Raw genomic sequence first — 18,182 nt, 5'->3', positions numbered from 1 at the left:
CTATTTTGGAAACACCTGCCCTCCTCAACCTTTCTAACACCAGAAAAAAGGCAAGCACCTGCCTCCAAAGCCAACAAGGAGTGACCCACCATATTGCTTTGTACAAATACAATTAGTGGGTGCAGACTTTAGCTGCTTGTCATTCACCACTGCACTAGGTTACAGTCACTTGTGGATGTGAGCCTGAAACAACTGGGCATCAAATGGGATCAAAACTCCTACTGGTTGGGCCATGCTAAGGTGGTAATGCAATGGTTTGATTGCATATAATTTCCAATGGTTGAGGACTTTTGCAGAGAAATGACTTAACTTCCAAAGTTGTGCTTATCATGGATACCGTCTGAGGCAGCTACTGTATGTAGTCAGTAATCGTCCAGCTGTGGAGGTGGCATTTTTAGCATCCAACATCACCTCCAAGATTCAGCCCTATATCAAGAAATAATTTCTGTGAAAGGGGAACTTTTCTTTAAGACCACCAATGAGCGTGTGGCCACATACAGGAGGGTGAGCTGAAGGTCACTGTGGTGGAAGACTGGAGTGGAGTCGAGGTGGACTTAACTAGCATTCAATAAGAAAGAAAGCGGACAAGACAATGTGGAACTTTGTGGATTTTTGGAAACTTTTAGCCTCGAGGATGCAATAAAGTAATTCATTTTGGCATGAAGGGAGGTAAATAAGGAGGCAACTCAGCACAGGTAGCAAAAATCCTACCTGATGTTTACCCAGCAAAAGCTCTGACTGTGATAACTCGACACTTTGGCTGTGGTGGTGGAGGAAGCATGCATAATACTGTACCTGAGGAAGGCCTTGTGTCAATAATGAGGCATGATATTTACAATCTTTTGTATATGGGACCTGTCATGAATGTGGATGACTTCAATGAGGTAGCGGAGGAAAAGGAGCCTCTCAAGACACCAGCAAATCACCAATGGTCAAACAAGTACAGCCATGAGGCTTGCAATCACAGGACATGAGTGACCTCCTACAAATCATAAGTGAGGACAAAGCCAGAATGCTCAACCTATGATGAATTCAGTGCAGGATCTGACCTGACACTCAGAGCAAAGTGGGATCTCAACCAGGATACGAGCACACCCCAGCAGCTCATCACAACCTACTCCCTGTCACTGCTCCACCCTCCTCTCTCCCATAAATGACCCAGAACCATCCACCCACTGCTACAAAGGACTCCTCAGATGCTACTGAGGTGTTGCCTCCCACCTCCACATCCTTGTGAAAGTGCAAGGAGCTGGAGGACAGCCCTATCCCAATTCCTCTGCCTCAGACCCCCCAACCAGGTCAGCTGTCACTGTCTGTGAGGGTAGGTGCATAATCTGCTGCTCTATGCCTTTCTAGTGCCACTGCTTCCTATCAGTTCTAACTCTGCACAGAAGGATATATCTTTAAAAAGCATATCAGAGAGCATGTTTGGCCATACAAGGCCTCAGAGGGGAAGAGGTTTGACTGAATATGAGGTTAATGTACTGGCTCTTGAATAATAAGTTTCATTGGTCTCTTATGTTCAGATCTATCAAATGCAATATCAATGTTAACGTGTGAACCATGCAACTTAGAGGATGACTGTAATTGGACTATTAGCTCCAGTAAGTCAACTACCTCCAATACTTGTATAAAGACTTTCAAAGACCACATAACTTAATATCATGATCAATACAACTAAAGTACATTCTTTGCCATGCCCTGAGGTATGTGCTGATAATCTGCCTTCCCTGAAAAAAGTAACTGAGATAGGCTTGGAAAACATGGTCAAATTCCCCAACTTCTATGTGAGAGTTTGTGCGATAATTCCCAAGTCTGGGGGTTTCATTTACAGGTATGGTTAAAGTATCTTCGTGACATGCTATGCAATATGAATACCAGTACTATCAAAAGTTATACTGTCTACAAGTACTCACTAATAATACATACTACATACATGTACAGTGAAATTTTTTCTCTTAGTAATACAGTATTAGTACATAATGTACTCTGCTTAACTACTCTACTTCACGTAAGTACTAGTACTTCACTGTCTCAATAACTTTGAGTTCTGAATAAACTCTCTGTTACAGTAAAAATACACACATCTAAGTTTACTGAATCCAGTAATAACAATGTAATAACATCTCACTATCATGGTCATCAGTATACTGTGGATACACAATGGCTACAAAGATACCTGCACACTGGCAGCTTGTATCCTAAGCATTCTTGTTACCCAATCATCAAACCATATCACAGTGAAACCTTAAATATGTACTAGAATTCTGGACAATCATGACACAAAAGTTGGAAGTTGCCATAGTAAACTACGCTATATCCATGAATTGTCAAATTATTTTACTTAATAAATAAACACATTCCAGTATATTTTCATTTAACAGAAGGAAGGAGGTGGATGATCACCATCATTACTCAGAGATTCTACCATGAGAGCAGTGTGGGACCAAATGACCAATAGAAGGCCTTGCACAAGTCTCCAAAGTAGGGACCTCAACCACAGTTAAAGTCGGTCTCCACACACATATCTCTTCTACACAATGATGATCTGTTCTCTGGGCTTGGCTGAACTAATGGGCAGTTGGTCTGGGAGATGGAAAACTTAGAAATTAAACCTGGGGCCCTAAGTTATCTAAGGGCTGGTGAAACTTAAAGCATACAACCATTAAAGAAACTTGACAAAACTATTTGTTTGTGATAAACCAGTGATGCTGGAGCTACATGGCAACCAGAACCATTGTTAATATCCATTAAAAGGTGAAAAAGACTCAGATACTCATCTATGAATGAATTAAAATGCAACTTATTGTGATTAATTCACAGAAATAAATATGCAGGTGTAAAAACAAGCAAATGTGTGGTATGAATGTGAAATAAGGTGAATGTATGTTCAGTGGTTCTCTACATATTTAGATGGTATTAACTACACTATGTGTTATATGAAACTGTGATTTAAGGAACATACTCTCAATGGAAAAATGCAAATGCATTCTCAGAATCATCCAAAACTACCCCCCTTGACCCCCATCCTACAATGAAACTCAAAACACTAACCTGAATATCACAGAATGATCACTGAGGATAATGTACATTGTAATTCATGTTAAATATACAAGCACCTCAACACTCACAGGATCATCATCCATGAGTTCACCTATCTACAAGGTAGGCTCAGATGTTTAAATTTATATACACATAGAAATAAGTTTTTCAAAAAGTGCGCCAAGCAGCAGTGCCAGCTGTATCATGGTACATGCATCACCTATTCTGAATGGTGAGCAATTTCCCAATCTTAACCTGGAGTTGTGCAGAGGATGTATAGGGAATGTGCATATTTAAGAATGCACATTCTCTACATAGTAATGTGAGGGTGTGTGTGTGGTCAACTGGTGCTGCTGTGGGTGTGAACAGTGAAATTGTTTGTCAGGAAAATTAGTATTGCAAAGAATATGCATGTATGCACATTATACAGTAATGCGAGGGTGTGTTTATGTGTGGTCATTGGTAATGCAGTCTGTGTGACGGTCAGTGAAACTGCATCAGGTGAATGAGTGAGCAAGCCAGTCAGTGGGACATAAGCCAGCCAGACCCACGCTGCAGTGCCACTGAATATGTCATACAAAAAACACACACACATATACAAAGTTTTCACATAACAGGTGTTCCACAGATGTGTTTAGCAGCCAGTGTAGCAATGTATTTGGTGGCTATGTACACATGAGAATGCGAGAAGGGCAGCCTGGCAGTGCTTGTTTATGAAGAGCTACAAGCAAAAAGTTTTTAACTGGCAACTGAGTGCTGACTTCCATATTTCTTATTTCTCCTCACACAACAAAGTATTCTTTGTTTTCATAATATCTTGTTAATAATACTGCTATGACACAAAGTTTCTGAAATGCCAGCCATAGATCCAGCTGGCTATGACACTGAAATTTTGCTCATGGCTGTACATACTGAACATGTAAGACCTGGAGGCACTCACCTGAGTAAATGGTGCCATATTTTGACATTTTTCCCAGTAACAGATCTTTTATGTTATTACCATCATCATGTAAAACACCCCATTGGTATCCTGGTGATAGTTTAGTAGAATATATACAAATTCATTTGTTTAATATGGAATATTTTGTGGACAAACACCAGTACTGAAAAAGTACGCTTATACAACCATTACTCTTCTGCAATATTCATTATGAAGAGGACATTATTTGACACACGCTGTTTGGCTGACTTTTCAGACTGGAGAGTTAACTATACCTTCATTCCTTGTACAACCTCCAAGTCCTCTGAGATGTGACATGTATATTTTTCTTTCAATTCACATTATGAACAATATTTCACATACCCTTACATTTTTTTTCACTCAAGATCAATAACACTTAATTTTTTGCCTGTGATTAATAATACTTGATAATAAGTAACCTTTTTAAAGACTCAGACAATGAATTTAAGGTTGGACATTATGTGGGAGGCTATCTGATAAACAAAATGGGAAATAGCTGGAGGAGACTGGGTGATCCATATCCTCCTGATGACCATGAAAATGAGATATGGAAAGCAAACAAGTTATTTGCAAAATTCTACATTCCCAAGAGTTTAAGGAATGTATCCCCTGTGAATGATTAAGTGCTAGTATATATACCAGTGCTATACAGTATTCTAGTAAACACACACTGTGTAGGACACATCTTTTAAGTTAATTCTGAACTGCAAAAAATTTTGCAAATACATAATTAACTTAATAGTATAATCCATTTGCATTAGTTGATGATGCTATAACAGAAAGATATTTCTGTTATGCATACAGTATAAACCTAAGCTGAACAATGTGAATGATATGCTGTTCTGTTTTCATGAACTTGATATTATGATACATTCAGGGACAAAGTTTCACCTAATAAAGGTATTTCATTTTTCCACTTATGACACCTCTCTTCTGAGTAATATTCCTAAGCTAAGAAAGAGGCTTAGCATTTATCTTTGCTGACTGATGATTCTCTCTGAGATGATGTGTCTGGGAAAAAAGGGAAACATGTCCTACTTAAAAAGTTGATGCAGTGGGATATCAGGCAAACTTTTTGACCCTGAGTGTACCTCACATCACATCATTGAGCATTAAGATCATTCAAGAGCTTCTAGTACTGTAAATGCTGAAGAAGTCATCTGTTTGTTGCCACTGTCAGATGCCTTAATCCTGTAGGTGCTGGCCACAAACAAATTACCTCCGTGTCACTTTGTCCTGTGCCATGTGGCTGCCCTCCCTTCAACTTTATAATAATAATGAGCATTCATCCTTCTCCTTTACTTTACCTCTTATTAATATTCATTATTGTTTATCTTTAACTACTGCTCCAACACACACAATGCTGTTCACAATGAGATCACAAGTCAGGGGGCTGGAGAAAAGACTACAGTAGTTGAGTGGATTGAGGAAAGAATATTATAGTTTGTCCATATTACCTTGGTGGAGATTATCCCTTTTGTCTCCCACCCTATTTCCAGCAACTGAACAGAAGAATATGAAAATACTTCAGCTCTACATTCTTTCCACAGCTTCATGAATATCACCATACAGAATTCTAGTTACAACTCACCATTCAAGATAGACAGATGGCAAATTTAAAGTTAAAGCAAACAGTATAGTAAATAAGCTGGAAGTCAAACTACATTACACATGGAATTACAGAGAGATAACATTAGATCATGGATGGAGGAAAGACTACATTAATCACAGCCATGGCAACAATGTCTGTGAGGCAGCAGCTTCCTCTCATTAATTCTTCCTTTTCTACTATCTTTTGAAACATACGTAAGTAGCTGGTAATTTATGTACTGAGAAATAATTCTGCAAATATAAAATACTGTAAAAGTCCATTAATCCAAATAGCAGTGGACCGAGAATCATTCGGATTATCAGATTTTTCGGATTTTTGGGTGGGACCCCTAAGACACTTAATTTCATGTTTAAACTGAAATTTTACCTAATGGATCATTTTTATTCATTCATAATACAATATGGCACATATTAACATTATGTATTACACAAAAATTTTACATAATAATGTATTACTGAAGACATGAACTGCAATAGGTAAATTAAGAGATGTTATGGGTTGTTTAACTCACCAGTAATGCGTAGTATTGAATACAGCAGTTGCAGGCAGGTAAATCCAACTAGAGATAGTAAATCCAGGGTTAATAATAATATGCACGTATTGTAAAAGCACAATTGGCCATCAGACAATTTGCCGTCAATATATGGACGATTCCCCGTCATTTATTTACATATCAGTTTATTTAGCAAGTACACTAGTTTCTGAATACTTGTACCTCTTCAAAGTCGTTTTAAAATATACCCAGGATGTTGTAGTACCAATGAAAATAATGAAGAGAGCTATGGGTGTCGCTAGAATATAATTCAGTCAACTACAGCGAGGTAGAAACAAGTTAATTATTGTCTAAAAGTGCAACTTATAAATGGTATTCAAAGCCTATGCTATTGAATGAACACAGACTTTGATAGACCCCCTGAAAATTAGTTATTGAACTATCAATTAATCAGTAATACGTATACAGTATTTATAGAATGACGGGGAATCGTCCAAGGTGTGAACTGTCCTGACGGTGAATTGTCTTGTTACTGTTGTGATGGCAAACTGACTTGACGGCAAATTGTCCTGAAACCATCAGTGTATTTACCTGCCTGGGTGCTCATGCACTTCAGCCAGTCAATAATATCAGCCTACCTGACAGCCTGTGCTTTCTTGTAGAGCTCGTTTCGCAAGATATGGAACATCAGCCCCATTGTAATGGTTCTTTTGTTCAACGAAATGCACCAGTTTATCAAAGTATACAGAAGCTTCCTTCCATGAAACTTCCATAACCACACCGCTCGGCACTTCAGCACATTTGGCGCCCAGTTTGAATTTTTTCGTTTTGATTTTTTTTTACTTTTGGTGTTTTTGTCAGCCTTCAAAAATTCGGATTATTGGGATTTTCGGATTAATGGACTTTTACTGTACTTTCATATATGTTGTGCATTAGTAGACATAAAAGGAATTACACTGTGGGATATCTTCTGAAGATCTGATAATAAATAAGTCATTAATCCTTGTACAATATCATTATCTTGATACGGTAATGTACTTTTTGTGTAGCTCAATTAAAAAGGGGAAAAAAACAAGTTTCACTGTAATATGACTCGAGCCCTTATACAGTAAACACAGCATGTTTATTTTTCCCAAAACTCTCTGTAGTCGTCACATAATTACAGAAACAGACACCTATAACACAATCCTTTTAATCCAGTGGAAATTTTACATTCGTATATTATTTTTTTACCTATAACCATCACATCATTCACTTATACTGCCTGTTTTTAACTATTTTCCTTCCTTGCTTTAAACATCACTCAATAATCCTACTCCCCTGCCATAAAATACTATCCATAATAATCTTGCTATTAACATCCTCCTAACAATGAAGATGAAACTCTTTTATCCTGACACCATTATTTCCATGTAATTCAGTTTTCATAACATAACCAGTTATACAGCCATTACTCTTTTGGTTATGGTCAACAACATTTACATTTCAAAAGCCATTGTCATGAAAGAAAATACTTCACTTTCTCATCTTTGCCAACCTTATCTCTGGCAATAAATTTACAAGTTGTTCATCAGTTCATGTAAATTTAAAAAATAATCAACCCTCAGTCTTATAGACCTAATTCTTTTCACTGATTTCCACAAGCCTTCTTCCCTATACAACAGAAGAGGCTTACCTAGCTGGTGCGTGAAAGTGAGAGGTCCTCTGGAGACAGGTAGTGGTAAATGCAGTCTGGTGACAGTTTGTTCTCTGCCACTAGAGTTGACACAGTCTCACGCCAGAAGTCGAATGCTATACCTGAACTCTGTATACAAAAGAAAATGAGTTTTAAAATTCCAATCTGACAAGAATGTGCTAGTCTTCGGTTCAAATTCAAAAGCCATTCAGTGTTTTGGTCTAATCAAAGATCCTCATAAAGCTTAGCACAGTATACTTAAGTAGCACAGTATATGCATATATTGGTGGGTTATAGAATGCAATCCTCTAGCATGCAATCCCTAAGAATGTTGCGTTCTGCAAGTTACTTTCTCTTGCCATGTCACCACATGGCCTTGGGTGATGCAATTCATTCAGCAGAGTGAAAATCATCAATGAACTAACATTGGCTACAAGCACTTATCTGATGTGAAATTCCTCCTTGTGCCAACTGAGGGCTGGCAGCTTTAGGTACATTATTTATTTACATTCAAATAACTGCAAGTCCACAAACCGGTATTAGTAAATAATGTGACGGCAGGTGGGAAGGACAAGACATCTGGGAGGGCAATAAGAGGGCACTACATTCCTGGGACCCACAAACTGAAGGCTTTATTCTAAAACCCACCAATTTACAAGACTTAGTAAAATAGCACATCCTGGAAGTTAAGAATACCACCTGAATGAAGAGGTTCACACAGATTCAGGATGAATTTTGGTGTCTTGCAACTATGAAGCCAATGGGAAAGAGTAATAAAGCATCCACATTACAACAGGTGATTGGTTTCTATGACTGTGGTACAGGTGGATATTAAATATAAGGATGTTAGTGTGTTTTGGTTACTTTCACTAAGAAAATATGCAAGGATACAAAAACACATTAGGATTAAATTGTATGACCATACTATCACAGCAAAGGTATCAGGGCTGGGCACTGCAAACAGAAATTCACTTCCACAAAGCATATCCAAACTCAAAAAATTACCTTCCGCAACCACAAATCCACAAACTTTTTAAAATTTGTGGTTCCGCAAACACAAACCATTTGTATCCTTTTCAGTATCACGGCATCAGTTTTATTTCATTCTAGGTCCCATCAGACGATATTTTTTTGCAAACACAAACCATTTGTATCCTTTTCAGTATCACGGCATCAGTTTTATTTCATTCTAGGTCCCATCAGAGGATATTTTTAAGTTTAGGATGATATTTTTCATAATCAGATGTTAAAAATCATCTCTAGTTACTAATCCACTACAATTATATCTTTATCATTTCTGACTAACAATAGGTGACTTTATGAAGGCTGGAAATTCTCGGTAGTACTGAATGGAATATATAAAATTATATTTAGAGTAAAAGTAAAATATATACAGTAATCCCCCAAATTGGCGAGGGTTACACTCCAAACCCCACTGCTAATTCTTGAAATTCGCTAATTCTTGACGTCTTCCTGAAAATGACATTTATCGGTAATTGCGTAGCCTATGAACCACTGTTACTGTGATGCATTACTCATAAAGAAATGTTTCTTGTTAAATTTGTTTCCCTGTTGTTTTTAGCTGTTCAGCTGTGCCAACTCTTCTGTGATTCGTCAGCATAATGGCGGAAAGGACTGTCCTAAGTGTTTAACTAAACCTAACCTAGTTTAACAGTACCTAATAATTTTATCAAACCTAACCTAACCTACAGCTGGGAAATTGGGAAACGAAATCCACCTTTGAGTACGCGGTATAAGTTTCTTCCATTGCACCGGAAACAAACAATCGTAAGTATGGCTTCATGGCTTAACCCCTCAATGGCCATAAGTTCAGAAATATGCATCCAACCTTGACCGGCCACAGAACGATTTATTAAGTGTTCTAAAATCAATTTATTTTTCTTATAGATGTGAAGAGAATCGTCTGGCACACCTAGCAACGTGTTTTATTAGCTTCCTAAACCGATCCTGTGATTCACTATGATTCGTGGAAGAACTCACAAAATTACAGTGCATGTGTCACGTGGGCAAAAACATCTGAGACCTGACTGCTTGGGATGGTATCACAGGGTTGTGTAAACATACCAGTGACCTTCCTTTCCTTCCTGTAATTGTTATCAGTTTTTTATAGCTTGCGCTAACTCAGTGTCACTGACACGGTACTATAAAGGGTTGTTCAATGCCAGGGGTTAATAAGGGGTTAATGGAATACATTATTGTTTGCATCAATACTCTCTCACATATACATACAAAATGGAACAAAACAGTGAGCACTAAATACCTGTATACATTTAACTTTCTGCAGAAAGACCTTACCAATTCAATTCATATTCATCCATTTTATTTTCTGTATTTTTCTGACTTTTTTTTTTTAGGAAGAACTCGCTAATTAGTGAAGTCGTACAAGATTATGGCGTCTGGCAATAGATAGATAGACAGATAGTTAATTATGAGTTCGGTAATTACGGGTTCTGTAGTACAGGTATGCCGCTATTTTACGATGCAACTGGTTAGGTAAAAACCCAACGTTAGGTGCAATATCGTAAATAGGGGTAGTTTTAACATGCAAAGTAATTGGATGCATTTTTCATCCTTGGGTTTCCCCCCCCCAACCAAGTCCAGCCCCACCCAAATGAGCCCAAAAACAAGTTTAAAGCCAATCTAAATGGCTAACAGTTGTTCAAGATGCTAACCTAAGCCTAACACTTGTAAATAACTCACTAAAACCAACAAACAAAACCTGAAAATTGTCAAATATAAGTCTGGAAAATCAAACTTTGTAAACTGTACTCTAAAATGACAATGTTCACCCCATCTATGCCTAAAACACATTAATCTAAGTTTAAAAACTGTTTATAAATCAACCTAAACACACAATTTGTCTAAAATATCATCAAAATTGGTAAAAAAGTAAATAAATAAATAAAAACCCACTGCTAAACCAGGGTTTGGCCATTGTTAGGCAGGGTATAGTGGTATTTCTACCCTCATCGTTAAGCTGGGGTATCGCATCTAGTGGTGACGTATATCAGGGTACTGTATTACTGTATTTTAAATATCATTATACAATATTAGTATATTACACTGCTTTTACTACAAAACAAGGGTAAATCATTCACTACTGTAGGTAGTTGAATTAAATTATTACACTTCACAGCTAACACTTTACAAGTTGACACACCAGTCCATCTCTATTCCTCAGCTCTAACCTCCATAGTCCTCACTCCCGTCATAGTCACACTCCTCCAACAACTAAAATAACTCCATCTTGAGCAGGCCCATGTTGCCCTTCATAAAACAAACCACTCAAAGTTCTCAGAGGTCAGGCTGGTTTGCGGGCACGTTTGCATTTGCGGAAGTACTTATGCAAATGCAAAACCGCAAATTTGCGTAAAATCTGTCACAAATGCAAATCCACAAACAAAATCACACTTCCGCAATTGCGGAATTTGCGGTTTGCAGAAGTGATGGTGGAAGTGCCCAGCTCTGACAGGTACGTTGCAAGGCTTGGCTTATAAAGTCAAGAAAATCACTAAAACTGAATTGAGACCCATATTCATACTGTTTACTGAGTTTTAAACATAGTAAAGGAGAAATATTTCTGGTAAAGTACTTATAAAGGTCCTTCAATAAAATGAGGTTCATGGAATACAGTAATATGATTCCAGTAATATGATTCCCTCTTGGAGGGAACTGTTACTGCGGGCTCATGGCCTTTGGTTCCTTCTTCCTCGCATTAAAAAAAAAAAAAAATAAAAAAAAAATAAAAAAAAAAAAGGATAAGAAACCAGGGAGGTCAAAACATCAGCCCGAATCAGAACACATATACAGTATTATAAGTAAATTAATCATTTAACTAGTTTGGTATCATTTATAAAGGTGCCAACATGCTTGCAGGCATGAGCATTGATCACCTAATGGCAGCTCTCCATGCAGCTAGATCTCTGGCAGCCTCCCTATTCAGGCCCTTATCCCTGAGTTCACACTCTTTGACCTCATCCCAGGTCATTTCTGGTCTGCCTCTTGCAACTCTACCCCTGACATTCGCACTTTTCACTTTCTGCACCCAACTGTCGTCTGCCATCCTCTCAACATGTCCAAACCACCTCAATCAACCCTTCTTCATCACATCAATGGTACATTCCAGTCCCATCCTTGCTCTCAACTCTTCGATCATAAACCTGGCCCCCTCAGGCCTCACATTCAAGGATGCACTACACATCCATCAAATCACTGTCATTTCTGTCTGTTTGAGCCTACAAAAATCCTCTTCCTTTACTGTCCAGGTCTTACAATCACACAGCATTACACTCCCTCCCTCCACATTTTATTATGAGAAAGCTCTATGGAAGGACTGAATTCAAAGTTTCTTATCTAAAATATACCAGTACTTAACGAGCAGCACCTTGAGAATTTTATCATGAGGTATATTTCTTTGGAGTTATTGTTTTTCAATCCTTGGTGGACTGAATCTGCTGCTGTGCAGGTTTTTGCTGGCACTGAAGGGTTTATCTAAAATCTAAAAAACTTGTTCGATGAGGGACAGAGGCACTGCTCAAGAAAGGGGGAGGCGGTGGATGAATCGGTAGAGAGACAGCCTACAGTCCTAATGAACCCAGGATTGAATCCCGGCTGGGGCAGGGAACAGTTGAAGGAATGAATTTCATAAAAAAGCAGACTTTACTGATCTACCAGAAGACCCACCGACATGCCGTAAAAATACCCTACTAATACCAGTATGCCAGTCATGTATGAGACAGTCCTAGCATGTATTTAGTATGGACAGTGGGTGTTAGTGCTGAAGTGGTGACATGTGGAGGTGTGTACGAGGACCACTGAGCCTTGGGATGGGCCTTGAAGCCTTTGCCCAGGGGAGGGTACATTAAAAAAAAAAAAAAAAAAAGTAGGTCTTCCGTCTGAGATGGAATCAAGCCAGGGAATAAACAAGGTGAATTTCCTTCTGTCACAAGCTCTTGAGATGGCAGCAGACCCAACCAGATCAATTATAGCACACGGAAACTTTGAACTTGGACCACAGCACACAGTTTTAAAGAACTGGGCCTAAACCAGAAAGTACACAAGTTTAGGCTGAAGTGAAATTATGCATGTATGAAAGACTTGAACTGGGCAAAGAGGATGATTCCCCCCCCCCCCCAATCTTAAGGCTGGAACTTTGAAAGGTTTTCCTCCAAAGGATTACAATTTGTTTTTGCAAAAGAAGCCTGCAGGTTGGAAAAACTGTGTCAACAGACCTGTCTGCATTAAATTTAGTGATTGTATCTAGGTGTTTCACAAAGTGGAGTTCTGAAATCCATGCACTTGACATTAAATCTACTTGAAAAAGTACTTTACACAGGAGCCACATGTAATGTATGATGGCTGGATGTGGTGGGATTGGAGAGTTGAGCATATCCAGGACATGCTGCAAAGATCAATGAGGTGATGGGTTTGGAAATTATGACCATCCATCCATTAACCAATCCTATGTTGCCCCATGAGGAGGTAGGAGCCTGGGGCTAGGCAAGTTGGTCCTGATATTTAAGATGAGAGTGACCAGCCTCACTCATCCCTAAGTGGCATTACGTGAGCAATAAACCCCAACCGCCCCTTGGATATAAACCTTCACCGGCTCAATCCGACCGGAGAACCGCAATTACCCACTAAACCACCAGGTGCCATAATTTGTTTTATTGTTATCAACCAGCATAGTAAATGGTTTCCTGGTGTACAGGTAACCATTCGGCTTGCCACTCAATGTAGAGTCACCCATAGGCAAAAGGAACAGGAAAGAACGAAGGAAAAAAAGACAAAAGAGGGAGTATAAAGTCACTGGTAGGTGGATGCACGAGGAGAGAATGAAGTAAAGAAAGACAGAAGAGGAAGATTGTAAAAAAAAAAAAAAAAAAAAAAAAAAAAAAAAAAACTGAGAAACCATTGTACTAGGGATTAACATGCTGAAAGTCAATTGTTGTGTTTTTTTTCAAGGATGTGTATTGCATCAATCTATCTATGTATCTATTGCCAGATGCCTCAATCCTGTTCGGGGTGGCCACAAACAAATAGCCTCTAAGTCGCCCTGTCCCCCGCCATTTCACTGCCCCGCTCCCAACTCACCCCCCCCTCTCTCATATACCTCTCCACCCCATCCCTCCATCTCATCCTCAGCCTCCCTCTCTCTCTTCCCCCCTCCACCTTACTCACATACACTCTCTTCGTCAGTCTTTCACCCTCCATCCTCTCCACATGGCCAAACCACCTCAGTGTATTCCTCCTAACGCTATCTATCACATCCACATCCACACCACAACGCTCCTTTATATTCTCATTTGTCAGCCTGTCTCTCCATGTGACTCCACAGGCTCCTCTTAAATAACTCATTTCCACTGCTCTCACTCTTGACTTGTGTCCTTCCAGCAATGTCCAAGCTTCACTTCCATAGGTTAGAGTTGGTATCACAATACTGTCATGTAGTAACTTTTTCACTTCCAAGCTCACTACCCTGCTTCTTATCACTGCTTTCAAGGAACCAGCAACCTTCCTTCCCTGCTGTACCCTTTCAAGCACTTCACCCTCCAAACCTCCATCCTTACTCATCACACTACCCAAGTACTTAAATGTACTTACATTTTCCAATTCCTCACCATCCAACCTCACTGTACATTCACTGACTTCACCTCTCTCAAAGACAATCACTTTACTCTTCCCTACATTCACCTTTAGATTCCGTTTCTTACACACTCTCCCAAACTCTTCCACCAAGCCTTGCAGCTCTCCTTCGTCTTCACTCAATAACACAGTTATCATCTGCAAACAACAGTACAGGGAGTTTCAAAACATTACCCTCTCTCACCAGGGCCACTCCAACATCCACTACCCTACCTTGTACCTCTTTTATTACCCCATCCATGTACAGATTGAACAACCATGGAGACGTGACACATCCATGTATCAACCCAACCTTCAAAGAGAAAAATTCACTTAGTTCACAATTCACGCGCACTGCAGCCTTAGCACCATCATACATACTCTTCACAGCATTCAACAACTTTCCATCTACTCCATATATTCTTAATACTTTCCACAATCCTTGTCTATCCACATTGTCATATGCTTTCTCCAAATCCATGAAAGCCGCATACAACTTCTTTCCCTTCTCTAGAAACTTTTCCACTATTGATCTAAGAATGAATATCTGATCTACACAACCTCTTCCCTTCCTAAAGCCTCCCTGTTCTTCTCCAATTAATTCCTTTGTTCTTTCTCTAACTCTGTCAATAAGTATCCTACCATACACTTTTCCTTATACTAAGAAGACAGATGCCCCTGTGATTACCACACACTTCTTTTTCCCCTTTTCCTTTGTACAAGGGAATAATTATACCGGACTTCCAAGCCAATCTACACATTTTCCACATCCATTCTACTACTATCTCTCCCCCATACTTCAGCATTTCACCACACATTCCATCAATTCCTGGGGCTTTCCCCAATTTAATTTTCTTCATTGCTTTCACAACTTCTACCCTACTGATTTCTTCCTGTCTTCTCATCTCCCTCCTCCTCCCAGCCATTCCCCAGCCACTTATACTCGCATTACTTCCATCCTCTATGTTCAACAATTCCTTAAAGTGTTTTCTCCATCTGCTCACTTCTTCTCCCTTCTCCACTAGCAATCTACCATTTTTATCTTTCACTCCCCTGCTAACTTCACTTCCACCCTGTCTTACTCTTTTCACCTCTTTCCAGAACATTTTCTTACAGTCCCTCATTTTACACTCAAGTTCCCTCCAAATTCCTCATCTGCTCTCTTCTTACTCTCTCTTACACATCTTTTCACCTCTCTCTTTCTTTGTACATATAACTCTTTCTTACGCCTCTCAACTTCTTCCACGCCCCTATTTCTCATCCATTCATTGTATGCTTTCTTCTTTTGTGCCACAGCCTCTCACCTTTTCATTCCACCACGCTGTTCCTTGCACACCCCTCCATCTTCTCTTCATCCCACACACTACATCACATGCTGCAGATATTTCTTCTGTAAATATCCTGCACACACCTTCCACGTCCCTCATCTGCTCCAATTCATATTTGCCCAATCGTTCCACCACTTCTCTCTTATACTCTGCCTTTTTCTCATCCTCTTGAAACCTTTCCACTCTCCTTACAAATAATCCTTCTTCCCGTCCCTCCCTTCTTCTATTTCTCCATCCTAATTGGACCTTGATTCTGGCCACCACCAAGTAGTGGTCAGAAAGTCCACTCCCACAACCTCTATAAGCTTTTGCATCCATTACACATCTTCACATCCTTTCATCCACACACACACATAATCAATCATTGCCTTCCTTTCATTCAGTTCACCACCCACCCTTCTCATCACTCACCATGTATACCTGTGGATCATCTTGTGCCTGAAGAGGGTATTGGCTATCACCAACCCCCTCCCAGCACAAATGTCCACTAATGCACTGGCATTCTCATCTATCTCAGAAGGCACACCCCACTCACCAACTATTCCATCCACCTTCACATTCCCTACTTTACCATTCATATCACTGATCAAAAATACTCTCTCATTCCTTCCAAACTTTTCCATGCACACTTTCACAAATGTCCAGAACTCTTCTCTCACTCTGCTTGCACGATCTTGCGTTGGCGCATACACACACACAATCGCCCACATTTGTATTCCAACTTTCAATCTTACCCACACAATCCTTGACCCAACTGATCCATACTGTCTTATGCTTCTCTTCCATCTTTTACTCACAACTATACATACTCCTTCTTTTGCCCTCTCATTCTCACCTACTCCTGCACATATACCCCATCCATACTCCCATTCTCTCACACTCTCACCTCTCCATTTCGTTTCAGTTATTCCGCATACATCAACTTTCGCACCCTCAAGCATCTGGACAATCTCTCTCTCTTTCACCTCATCATACGCTCCCCTTACATTCCAAGTTCCAATAACCATGTCCTTTATCCGGTCCTTGGTCGTCATCTTTTGGTCAGTCCTTGTCCGAAGCTAATTGTTTGTCTTTTTAGTTAGTTGTTTTCCGGGGAGGGGCACTAACCCTCCGCCAACCCTTTTAGTCACCTTTCATGACAAGCAGGGATACTGGGGGAGTATTCTGGAAAAATCCCCTCTGCATCAATGCAGAGCCTAAATGTAACTTCTTTTCAAAGAACAGGTGACTCAGGTAATCTAAGAATACTCCTGGCAGAGACAGGTGGGAAATCCAGTCTACAGTAGAGGCAGTGGATGAAGAATTTTCAACAGGACTCACAGGGCATAAATGATGAAGATAGGAAGCCTTTCAAGAGGACTTGGCTGACTGTCAGACTGGGCTTTTAAATATCTGTAATGCAAAAATGTCAGATGTGTAAACAGAGAAAGATTTCTTGAGGACTTACTGGTGGAATTTCCAGTCAGTGAAGTAGCAGAGGGAAAGGCTCTGGTCATCAATATTGCTGGACTGACTACACTAGTAAAATCAAAAGTACATTGATCTCGAAACTGCCCAAACTTGTGAACTGTACTACTCTTTGCTGCATTTGGTTGTTTGGTACAGGGAACAGATATGCTGATTTCCTTCTGCTCCTTGTGACAGCGAAGGCATCCAGGCCCCTGCTGGAGCACTCTGAGCTCTCCACAAGTATGCTGGAATTTTGGCATTGTAAGCTGAGGTAAAAAGACATATATGTGGATGTGTATGTTCTGGCACATAGTTCTGAGAGCCTGATGAGTTACTGACCACTAAGTTGCTGATGGTTTATCCCTTAACAAAACATCTGCCCATACAGTGGCTCTTTTGGGCAAATGGGCTACCCATACTTGGATGCTTAGTGTGTGGGTCTGCTTTAACAGCCATTCCATCAGAGTGAGGAGAGCCTTGGAACTTGAAGATACGTTTGTTGACTGTGCACAATGCTACCTGGGAAGCATCTAGAATACTAGTGTTTTTCCATGAAGATGTCAGTCATGAGTCTGAATAAATGATTCAGCCAACACCAGTTCCTTGATATTTAAGTGTAATTTTCTGTTGTGACGGGTCCCTTAGGAAGCATGAGGATCACCAGATCAGGAAGGGAGGGACCGATGGGATTATTGTGTTCCATAAGGCTGGATTCAACCAGTGTTCTAATATGATGCACATGCTTTGGATGAAAGGAACCAATGTGTCTCACTGATGGTGTCAGAACAAGAAGTGCATCAGGTGGAGTGGCTGGCCTGACTGGAAGCCTAGGGTGACAAAGTATCAGGATACTAGTAATTTTCAGTTCCATCTGGTGGCTGAGACACCCTTCCAGAGTTTGTTGAGAGATAAGCATCATCAAATATTACAATATCTGGAGACAGGTGAATGCTGCAGATGTTGTGGGCGGCCCAGGC

At 39.8% G+C, this 18,182-nt stretch overlaps 1 protein-coding gene across 1 annotated transcript in view; it reads right to left on the bottom strand.

Annotated features, from left to right (window-relative positions):
- Positions 1-7,246: 7,246 nt before the first annotated feature.
- Positions 7,247-18,182, bottom strand: part of LOC145413606 (short transient receptor potential channel 4-associated protein-like) — a 232,860-nt gene continuing 221,924 nt past the window's right edge. The window contains exon 16 of the mRNA XM_080283259.1: positions 7,247-7,912. Coding sequence (XP_080139385.1) covers positions 7,784-7,912 — 129 coding nt within the window. The 3' untranslated portion in view covers positions 7,247-7,783. The remainder of the gene's footprint in view (positions 7,913-18,182) is intronic.

This window comes from Coenobita brevimanus, chromosome 97 (assembly GCF_032717465.1).
Source record: "Coenobita brevimanus isolate Jiangsu-jjx chromosome 97, ASM3271746v2, whole genome shotgun sequence".
Taxonomy (NCBI): domain Eukaryota; kingdom Metazoa; phylum Arthropoda; class Malacostraca; order Decapoda; family Coenobitidae; genus Coenobita; species Coenobita brevimanus.
This window is presented reverse-complemented; position numbering and strand designations above follow the sequence as displayed.